The sequence below is a fragment of the Zonotrichia leucophrys genome, chromosome 25 (assembly GCF_028769735.1).
Source record: "Zonotrichia leucophrys gambelii isolate GWCS_2022_RI chromosome 25, RI_Zleu_2.0, whole genome shotgun sequence".
Lineage (NCBI taxonomy): Eukaryota > Metazoa > Chordata > Aves > Passeriformes > Passerellidae > Zonotrichia > Zonotrichia leucophrys.
In genome coordinates this window covers 2,704,786-2,714,339 of record NC_088194.1, presented here as the reverse complement: position 1 = coordinate 2,714,339, position 9,554 = coordinate 2,704,786, and the positions used below count along the sequence as shown (strand labels likewise).

Below are 9,554 nucleotides of genomic sequence, written 5' to 3'. Positions count from 1 at the left end.
GGACATGCGCACCGGAGCGCAAGGACCCCACCGGGGGCTGCCCGCGGCGCGCCTGCTCCCGGTTCCCGTTGGGAGCCGCCGCGGCGGGGACTGAGCGCTGAGAAACCTTCAACTTTATTAACTCAGAACCACAATTAGTGCAACGGAACAGCAAAACAAGGCGAGGGAACCGGGAACTCCCGGTAACGGAAGGGGCACCGCCGGCCCTCGGCCCCGGTGTGTCGTCTTCCGACAAGAGGCACAAGCGGAGATCCCCGCGATTTGTCGGTGCGCCCTCCCAGAGGGCTCCGGAGAGGGGATTGCACTCGGTGGTGGCACCGGGAGCGGCTCCGGTTACCGGGATGGCGGCACCGGGAGCGGCTCCCGCTGACACCGGGCACCTTCAGGTCACCGTGACGGCGTCCCCGGGCACGGCAGCGGCTGCGGGAGCGGGGAGGGGTCAGCATCCCGACACCGTTCCCGGGACACACCGGGAATGGCGTCACAGAACGGTGTCACCGGGACACACCGGGCTCACCGGGCACGCTGAGGCAGGACGGGGTCCCGGGGCTGTCCCCGGGGCTGTCCCCGGGCTCCACCGGGCTCGGGATGGAGGCGCAGCTGAGATTGTCCTGCCGGGAAGAGCGGGATGAGCCCTCCGGGACACCGCGAGGGGACACCGGGAGGGGACGCGGGGACACCGGGAGCAGCTCACCGGGGGCTCCTCGGGGGGGCCGGGAACGGCGTAGCCCAAACGCACCAGCTCTGCTCCCACGTCCAGGCTCTGCGGGGACACCGGGGACAGGGGATGGGGACAATGAGGGGACAGGGAAATGGCGGGAATTGCAGTGAGGGGACAGTTGGGGACAGTTGGGGACAGTGCCACACCTGGCTGTGGCTCTGGGGACACCAGGGATGGGGACACCTGGGGACAGTTCTGGTGACCCTGGAGACACTTGGGGACAGCTCTGGTGACATTGGTGACACCTGGGGACACTGGCGACACACGTGCCTGTGGCTCTGGTAACACCAGGGATGAGGACACTGGGGACAGTTCTGATGACCCTTAGGGACAGTCTGATGACCTGGAGACACTTGGGGACACTTGGGGACAGTTCTGAGGACACTTGGTGACACTGGTGATGCACCTGCCTGTGGCTCTGGTAACACCAGGAATGGGGACACCTGGGGACAATTCTAGTGACCCTGGGGACAGCTCTGGTGACATTTGGTGACACCTGGTGACCCTGAGACACTTGGTGACACCTGGGGACACTGGTGACACACCTGCCCACAGCTCTGGGAACACCAGGAATGAGGACACTGGGGACAGTTCTTGTGACCCTTGGTGACCCTGGGTGGCCCTTGGTGACCCTTGGTGGCCCTGGGTGACCCTTAGTGACCCTGGTGGCCCCTGGTGACCCTTGGTGACACACCTGTCCCTGGCAGTGGCTGTAGAGGCGCAGGCAGGGCCCCGCGGGGCCGTAGCTGCAGATCCGAGCGACCAACGGGGCCCACTGGGCACAGCCCGTGAGGCGATCGAACTCCTGCAGGGCGGCCTCGGGCCAGGAACCGCCTGTGGGGACACGGGACAGTGACACTGGGACATTCGACTCCTGCAGGGCGGCCTCGGGCAGGAGCCGCCTGTGGGGACACGGGGACACTGTGACAGTGACATGGGGACATGGGGACAGTGACACAGGGACACTCGAACTCCTGCAGGGCGGCCTCGGGCCACGACCCGCCTGTGGGGACACGGGGACAGTGACACAGGGACATGGGGACAGTGACACAGGACACTCGAACTCCTGCAGGGCGGCTCGGCCAGGAGCCGCCTGTGGGGACATGGGGACAGTGACACAGGGACATGGGGACATGGGGACACTGGGACATGGGGACAGTGACACAGGACATGGGGACAGCTGTGACAGTGACACAGGGACACTCGAACTCCTGCAGGGCGGCCTCGGGCCACGACCCACCTGTGGGGACACGGGGACACTGTGACAGTGACACAGGGACATGGGGACATGGGGACAGTGACACAGGGACATTCGAACTCCTGCAGGGCGGCCTCGGGCCAGGAACCGCCTGTGGGGACATGGGGACACTGTGACAGTGACACTGGGACATGGGGACATGGGACAGTGACACAGGGACACTCGAACTCCTGCAGGGCGGCCTCGGGCCAGGAGCCGCCTGTGGGGACACGGGGACATGGGGACACTGTGACAGTGACACTGGGACATGGGGACATGGGGACAGTGACACAGGACATGGGGACAGCTATGACAGTGACACAGGGACATGGGGACACTGTGACAGTGACACAGGGACACTGGGACACACCAGGACAGCGGTGACACAGCCTGGGAATGGACTCTGTGCCCCCCCATGAGGTGACAGAGCTGTCCCACCCCAGATGACAGAGCTGTCCCACCCCATGAGGTGACAGAGCTGTCCCACCCCAGGTGACAGAGCTGTCCCCCCTCTCACCGTTGGGGACAATCCCGGCCAGGCTGCACTCGATGGCCTGGAAGGGCAGGCTCAGGAAGTCGCTCCTGCAAGGACACGCTGGTGGCAGTGCCCGGGGACAGGGCCATCAGCCCAGGGGACAGGGACAGCGCCACCCCCCGCCCACCTGAGGGCGCGCAGGGCCTCGGGGGGCGCCTGCCCGTTGTCCCCAAAGTCCACGTAGTACAGCTCCAGGTGGCCGTTGTCCAGCGTCCCCAGCACGCGCGCCCGGTACCACTCGCCATCGTCCAGGTACGGGGCGGCCACGATGGCACCGGGCTGGACGGACGGGGGTGGCACCTGGGGACATGGGGACAGTCAGGGGACACGGGAGGGGCACAGGGACATGGGGACAGTCAGGGGCATGAGGGGACAGGGAGGGACACGGGGACATGGGACAATGGGGACAGGGAGGGGCACAGGGACATGGGGACAGTCAGGGGCATGAGGGGACAGGGAGGGACACGGGGACATGGGGACAGTCAGGGGCATGAGGGGACATGGGAGGGACACGGGGACATGGGGACAGTCAGGGACAGGGAGGGGCACAGGGACATGGGGACAGTCAGGGCATGAGGGACAGGGAGGGGCACAGGACATGGGGACAGTCAGGGGCATGAGGGGACAGGGAGGGGCACAGGGACATGGGGACAGTCAGGGGCATGAGGGGACAGGGAGGGGCACAGGGACATGGGGACAGGGGGACATGGACATGGTGGGGACACAGGGACATGAGGACAGTCAAGGGACACGGGAGGGGCACAGGGACATGGGGACAGTCAGGGGCATGAGGGGACATGGGAGGGACACAGGGACATGGGGAAAAGGGGGTAAGGGATGTGGTGGGGACAGTCAGGGGACAGGGAGGGACACGGGGACATGGGGACAATGGGGACAGGGAGGGGCACAGGGACATGGGGACAGTCAGGGGCATGAGGGGACATGGGGACAATCAGGGGACAGGGAGGGACACAGGGCTGGGGCAGCAAGGACATGGGGACAGGGACATGGTGGGGACAGTAGGGACATGAGGACAGTCAGGGGACATGGGAGAGACACAGGACACAGGGGACACTGACAGGACACAGACAGGACACAGAGGGACACTGAGGGGACACTGAAGGGACACAGACAGGACACAGGGGACACTGAGGTGACACTGAGGGACACAGGGGACACTGAGGGGACACTGAGGGGACACAGACAGGACACAGGTGACACTGAGGTGACACTGAGGGGACACAGGTGACACAGAGGGGACACAGACAGGATACAGGTGACACTGAGGTGACACTGAGGTGACACTGAGGGGACACAGGTGACACAGGGGACTCACGGCGGGGCTGCTCTGGTAGAAGAGCCCCATCTCGGCTGTCAGCTTGTCCAGCTGCAGGCTCCGCGTGCCCAGCAGTTGGATCCAGAAGTGCCCGGGGCTCTCGGCCGCCGACACGTAAACGTCCAGGTGCTCGTCAGCAGGGAAACTGAAATCCGGGCTGGGCACTGGGGCAGGGAAATGCAATTAAATCTACTGAAATCTACCCAAAATCCTCTGAAATCCACCCCCAAAGTCTCCGAAATCCAACCAAGATCCACCCAAAATCCCACCAGGACAGCCACAGCCTGAGGGGAATCCCATAAATGCCCCCCAAAATCCATCTGGGAAAGGCAAAGGGGAGCCCCAGGATGGAGAGAACCATGGAACCCCCAAATGGGAGAGCCCCAGGATAGAGGGAACCCCCAAAATCCCTCAGGGAAATGCACAGGAGAGCCCCAGGATGGAGGGAACCCCCAAATGGGAGAGCCCCAGGACGGAGGGAACCCCCAAAATCCATCAGGGAAAGGCACAGGAGAGCCCCAGGATGGAGGAAACCCCCAAAACCCATCAGGAAAGGCACAGGAGAGCCCCAGGATGGAGGGAACCCCAAAATCCCTATGGGAAAGGCACAGGAGAGCCCCAGGATAGAGGGAACCCCCAAAATCCCTCAGGGAAATGCACAGGAGAGCCCCAGGATGGAGGGAACCCCCAAATGGGAGAGCCCCAGGATGGAGGGAACCCCCAAAATCCCTCAGGGAAATGCACTGGAAGGATGGAGGGAACTGCCCAAAATCCCTCCCCACACCCCAAAATCCCCAGAAAATCCATCCCCACCCCGAAATCCCCATCGGGAACCGCCCCAGCTCCGTTCTCACCCTCGAACTTGGCCACGGGCAGCTCCTCTCCGGTATCCCGGAGCTCCATTCCCGCATCGCGGAGCTCCATTCCCGCATCGCGGAGCTCCATTCCCGCATCCCGGAGCTCCATTCCTGCATCTCGGAGCTCCATTCTCGCATCCCGGAGCTCCACTCCCGCATCTCGGAGCTCCATTCCCGCATCCCGGAGCTCCATTCTCACATCCCGGAGCTCCACTCCCGCATCCCGGAGCTCCATTCCCACATCTCGGAGCTCCATTCCCGCATCCCGGTGCTCCTCACTCCCCATCTCCGCCTCCATCCCGTCGCTCCCCGCCGCCGCTCCGGTGCCGCCCGCCGGTGCCCATTCGGCATCCCAGCACTCCTGCCATCCCCCGGGGGCACCACCGGCGGGCGGCACCGGCGGCTCCCGGCGGCTGCCCAGGGGCTGCTTCCGTGGGCACCGCGCGGCCGCCGCCTGCGCCAGCTCCCGGCGGAACGCCTTGTCCTCCGACAGCTTCTCCATGATCAGCTTCTACCGGGATGCACCGGGAGGAGGATGAGGAGGGTCCGAGGGGGTGAAGGAGCCCCCCGCCCACAAAAAGCCACGCTCACCTTGGCCGCCTCCACCTCGGTGCGCGTCCCCAGCAGGCGGATGATGCGCAGCGGGGCCAGGCTGCCGTCGGGGTCGTGCCCGCCGCACTCCACGCGAGCCCCGGAGCTCCGGCAGATGGCCCGGACGGTCTCCCCGCCGCGGCCTGCGGGGAACCGGGACGGGGGAACCGGGGTGGGGAATGAACGGGGAGAGAGGGGGGGGGGGGGGGGTGGGGGTCAAAGGGAATGAGGGATGGGGAAAGGGGGTTTGGGGATGGGGAGTTTGGGATTGGGGTTTCAACAGGATTTGGGGTGTCCCTGTGGCTATGGAAGGTTCCCCGTGGGATTTGGGGTGTCCCAGGGGGTACAGAAGTTCCCCCCAGGGTTTTGGGGTGTCCCATACTGATGATCCTGCCCATGGCCCTCTGGAACACATGGAGCTCCTTGGTACCCTGGGATTTGGGGTGTCCCTGTGGCTATGGAAGGTTCCCCGTGGGATTTGGGGATACAGAAAGTTCTCCTTGGGATTTGGGGTGCCCCGTTCCAATGATCCTGCCCACAGCCTGCTGGGGCACATGGAGCTCCTCGGTACCCTGGGATTTGGGGTGTCCCTGTGGCTATGGAGGGTTCCCCGTGGGATTTGGGGTGTCCCAGGGGGTACAGAAGTTCCCCCCCGCGTTTTGGGGTGTCCCATCCCGATGATCCTGCCCACGGCCCTCTGGAACACATGGAGCTGCTCAGTACCCTGGGATTTGGGGTGTCCCCGTGGATATGGAAGGTTCCCCGTGGGATTTGGGGATACAGAAGGTTCTCCTTGGGATTTGGGGTGCCCCGTACCGATGATCCTGCCCACAGCCTGCTGGGGCACATGGAGCTCCTCGGTACCCTGGGATTTGGGGTGTCCCTGTGGCTATGGAGGGTTCCCCATGGTGCTTAAAGGGAATGAGGGCTGGGGAAAGGGGGTTTGGGGATGGAGAGTTTGGGATTGGGGTTCACCCAGGATTTGGGGTGTCCCTGTGGCTATGGAGGGTTCCCGTGGGATTTGGGGTGTCCCTGTGGCTATGGAGGGGTTCCCGTGGGATTTGGGGTGTCCCTGTGGCTATGGAAGGTTCCCTGCAGGATTTGGGGATACAGAAAGTTCTCCTTGGGATTTGGGGTGCCCCGTTCCGATGATCCTGCCCACGGCCCTCTGGGGCACATGGAGCTCCTTGGTACCCTGGGATTTGGGGTGTCCCTGTGGCTATGGAGGGGTTCCTGGGGGATTTGGGGTGTCCCGGGGGGTACAGAAGTTCCCCCCCGGGTTTTGGGGTGTCCCCGTACCGATGATCCTGCCCACGGCCCGCTGGGGCACATGGAGCTACTCAACACACTGGATTTAGGGTTCCCCACGGGATTTGGGGATATGGAAGGTTCCCTCCAGGTTTTGGGGTGTCCCTGTGGCTATGGAGGGGTTCCCGTGGGATTTGGGGTGTCCCTGTGGCTATGGAGGGGTTCCCGTGGGATTTGGGGTACAGAAGTTCCCCCCATGGTTTTGGGGTGCCCCCGTACCGATGATCCTGCCCACGGCCCGCTGGGGCACGCGCAGCTGCTCGGCCACGGGGGCGCTGTCGGCCACGATTCGCAGCACGGCCGCCCTGGCCCGGCACACCTGGCCCGGCGAGCCCGAGATCTGCACCAGCGACTGCCCTTCCTCCTCCTCCTCCTCCTCCTCCTCCTCCACCTCGATCTGCGCTCCCGTCTCCTGCCTCAGCTGCGGCCACGGGGAGGAGGGGGCGTTCCCGGTGCTGCCGGTGCTCCCGGTGCTTCCCAGTGCTCCCAGTTTCCCCGGTGCTCCCAGTTCCCCCAGTGCTTCCCAGTGCTCCCAGTTCCCCCAGTGCTCCTGGTGTTCCCAGTGCTCCCAGTGCTTCCCAGTGCTCCCGGTGTTCCCAGTGCTTCTCAGTGTCTCCAGTGCTCCCAGTTCCCCCAGTGCTCCCAGTGCTCCCAGTTCCCCCAGTGCTTTCCAGTGCTCCCCATTTCCCCCAGTTCCCCCAGTGCCCCCAGTGCCCCCAGTGCTCCCATTTCCCCCAGTGCTTTCCAGTGCTCCCCAGTTCCCCCAGTTCCCCCAGTGCCCCCAGTGCCCCCAGTGCTCCCATTTCCCCCAGTGCTTTCCAGTGCTCCCCATTTCCCCCAGTTCCCCCAGTGCCCCCAGTGCTCCCAATTCCCCCAGTGCTCCCAGTGCTTCCCAGTGGTCCCAGTACTCCCATTGCCCCCAGTATCTCCAGCATCCCCAGTGCTCCCAATGCCTCCTGTACTTCCAGTGCTCCCAGTGCTCCCAATTCCCCCAGTTCCCCCAGTGCTCCCAGTGCTTCCCAATACTCCCAGTGCTCCCAGTGCCCCCAGTGCTCCCAGTGCTCCCAGTGCTTCCCAGTGTCTCCAGTGCTCCCAGTTCCCCCAGTGCTCCCGGTGCTCCCAGTTCCCCCAGTTCTCCCAGCACCCCCAGTGCTCCCAGTACCCCCAGCATTCCTATTGCTCTCAGTGTCCCCAGTTCCCCCAGTGCTCCCCATACTCCTGGCACTCCCAGTTCCCCCAATTCCCCAGCACTCCCAACACCCCCAGTATCCCCAACACTCCCAGTCCCCCCAGTTCTCCCATCACTCCCAGCACTCCCAGTTCCCCCAGTTCTCCCAGTTGCCCCAGTTTTCCCCAGCACTCCCAATTCCCCCATCACTCCCAGCACTCCCAGTACCCCCAGTGCTGCCCCCAGCCCTCCCAGCACTCCCAGTGTTCCCAGTACCCCTAGTTACCCATCCCAGTTCCCCCAGTTCCCCCATCACTCCCAGTGTTCCCAGTCCCCCCAGTTCCCCATCCCAGTTCCCCCAGCACTCCCAGTGTTCCCAGTCCCCCCAGTTCCCCATTCCAGTTCCCTCAGTTACCCCAGCATTCCCAGTGTTCCCAGTTCCCCCAGCACTCCCAGTTCCCCCAGCACTCCCAGTGTTCCCAGTCCCCCCAGTTCCCCATCCCAGTTCCCCCAGTTCCCCCAGTGTTCCCAGTTCCCCCAGTTCCCCAAGCACTCCCAGTTCCCCCAGTTGTCCCCACCTGGTTGATGGTGGCCCCCCGGCGGCCGATCAGCGATTTCAGGGCTGTGCGGGGCACCCTGACCGTCACCTCCAGCCCCTCGTCTGCCACCAGGGTCACCTGGGCCTCTGAGGGGACAGCGGGGACACGGCGGGGTCACCGAGGGGACACCGAGGGGTGGGGACATCCCCGGGGACGGGGGTGACAAACAGAGAATTCCCAGCGGGAAAAGGCACCCCCACTTCCCATTGGGGTCCCCAAAGTGTCCCCAGGGTGGTCCCAGGGTGTCCCCAAAGTGTCCCCAGGATGTCCCCAAAGGGTCCCCAAGGGTGTCCCCAGAGGGTCCTTAAAGGTGTCCCCAAAGGCCCCCAAGGTATCCCCAAAGTGTCCCCAAAGGGTCCCCAGGGTGGCCCCAAAGTGTCCCCAAGGTGTCCCCAGGGTGTCCCAAAGGGAAAGGGAGGAGCTCACAAGGGAATTCCCGGTGGGCAAAGCGGCTCCCGCGGGCCCCCCCTCCCCATGGAGCCCCCGAGGGAGCTCCCGGTGGTCCCGGGGGGTCAGGCCAGGCCCCGGTGTGAGACCCGGACCCACCTCGGCTCTCCCGGTAGCGCCGGTACAGGATGTAGAGAACGGTGGCGGCGGCCGGGACGCCCAACAGCAGGGCGGTTTTCTGCAGGCTGCTCAGGCTGTGCACGGGGCCGCGTCCCGCCATGGCCGGCTGCGGACGGGGCTTACCGGGCTTTACCGGGGGATTACCGGGGGTTACCGGGAGCCCACCGGGAGCTCCCGGTGCGGCCGGGCAGCGCTGCACCCCCACCCCGGGGACTCCCCACCCGCCCCCTCACGGAGGGCTCGGCACCGGGCGCGCCGGTGCAGGCCCCGGGCCCGGTGCGTTGGCAGCGGAGCCCCCGCAGCCGCCTCGGCCGCGCCCCCCCAGTGGTCCCACGGTACCTGCAGGTGACAGGGCCGCCCCTCGGCCCTGCAGTGACCCCGGTTGGGCCCAGCCCGGCCCGGAACGGCCCCGGTTCGGGCCCGGCCCCGGTTCGGGCCCGGTGTGGCCCCGGCGCCACCGCCGCCTCCCGCGCCCCGCCGCTGGCCACGCCTCCTCCCTCTCTCCACCAATCACATCGCGGCTCCTCCCCTCCCAGCCAATCACAGCGCGGCCCCGCACGGCTCCCATCCAATCACCGCCTGCGGAGCTGCGGCCAATCCCCGCGAGACCTCCTACATGCGGGGGCGGGAAATAA

The 9,554-nt window shown here is 65.4% G+C and overlaps 1 protein-coding gene across 4 annotated transcripts; it reads right to left on the bottom strand.

The window, feature by feature from the left end:
- Nucleotides 1-96: 96 nt before the first annotated feature.
- Nucleotides 97-9,393, bottom strand: TDRKH (tudor and KH domain containing). Of its 4 annotated transcripts, XM_064732535.1 has the most exons (14): nt 9,259-9,393; nt 8,899-9,046; nt 8,332-8,438; nt 6,805-7,006; nt 5,278-5,420; nt 4,684-5,197; nt 3,830-3,993; nt 2,621-2,793; nt 2,476-2,540; nt 1,945-1,961; nt 1,416-1,538; nt 695-763; nt 509-611; nt 97-420 (listed from the first exon to the last, which is right to left on the bottom strand). In XM_064732535.1, the coding sequence occupies exons 2-14, from the start codon at nt 9,017-9,019 to the stop codon at nt 383-385; spliced, it is 1,839 nt and encodes a 612-aa protein (XP_064588605.1). In that variant the 5' UTR covers nt 9,020-9,046; nt 9,259-9,393; the 3' UTR covers nt 97-382. The 4 variants fall into 4 exon arrangements, with proteins under 4 accessions (XP_064588605.1, XP_064588604.1, XP_064588607.1 ...); XM_064732534.1 differs by lacking the exon at nt 1,945-1,961 and having other exon boundaries at nt 1,416-1,555; XM_064732537.1 differs by lacking the exon at nt 1,945-1,961 and having other exon boundaries at nt 518-611; nt 1,416-1,555.
- Nucleotides 9,394-9,554: the final 161 nt, after the last annotated feature.

Coding starts and splice junctions, on each gene's coding strand:
- TDRKH (XM_064732535.1), bottom strand. CDS start 9,019: ATGGCGGGACGCGGCCCCGTGCACAGCCTGAGCAGCCTGCAGAAAACC. Junction 5,421..6,804: donor GGCCGTGGGCAGGATCATCG/GTACGGGGGCAC, acceptor GGTTCCCCGCAG/GCCGCGGCGGGGAGACCGTC. Junction 2,794..3,829: donor TCTACCAGAGCAGCCCCGCC/GTGAGTCCCCTG, acceptor CCATGTCCCCAG/GTGCCACCCCCGTCCGTCCA.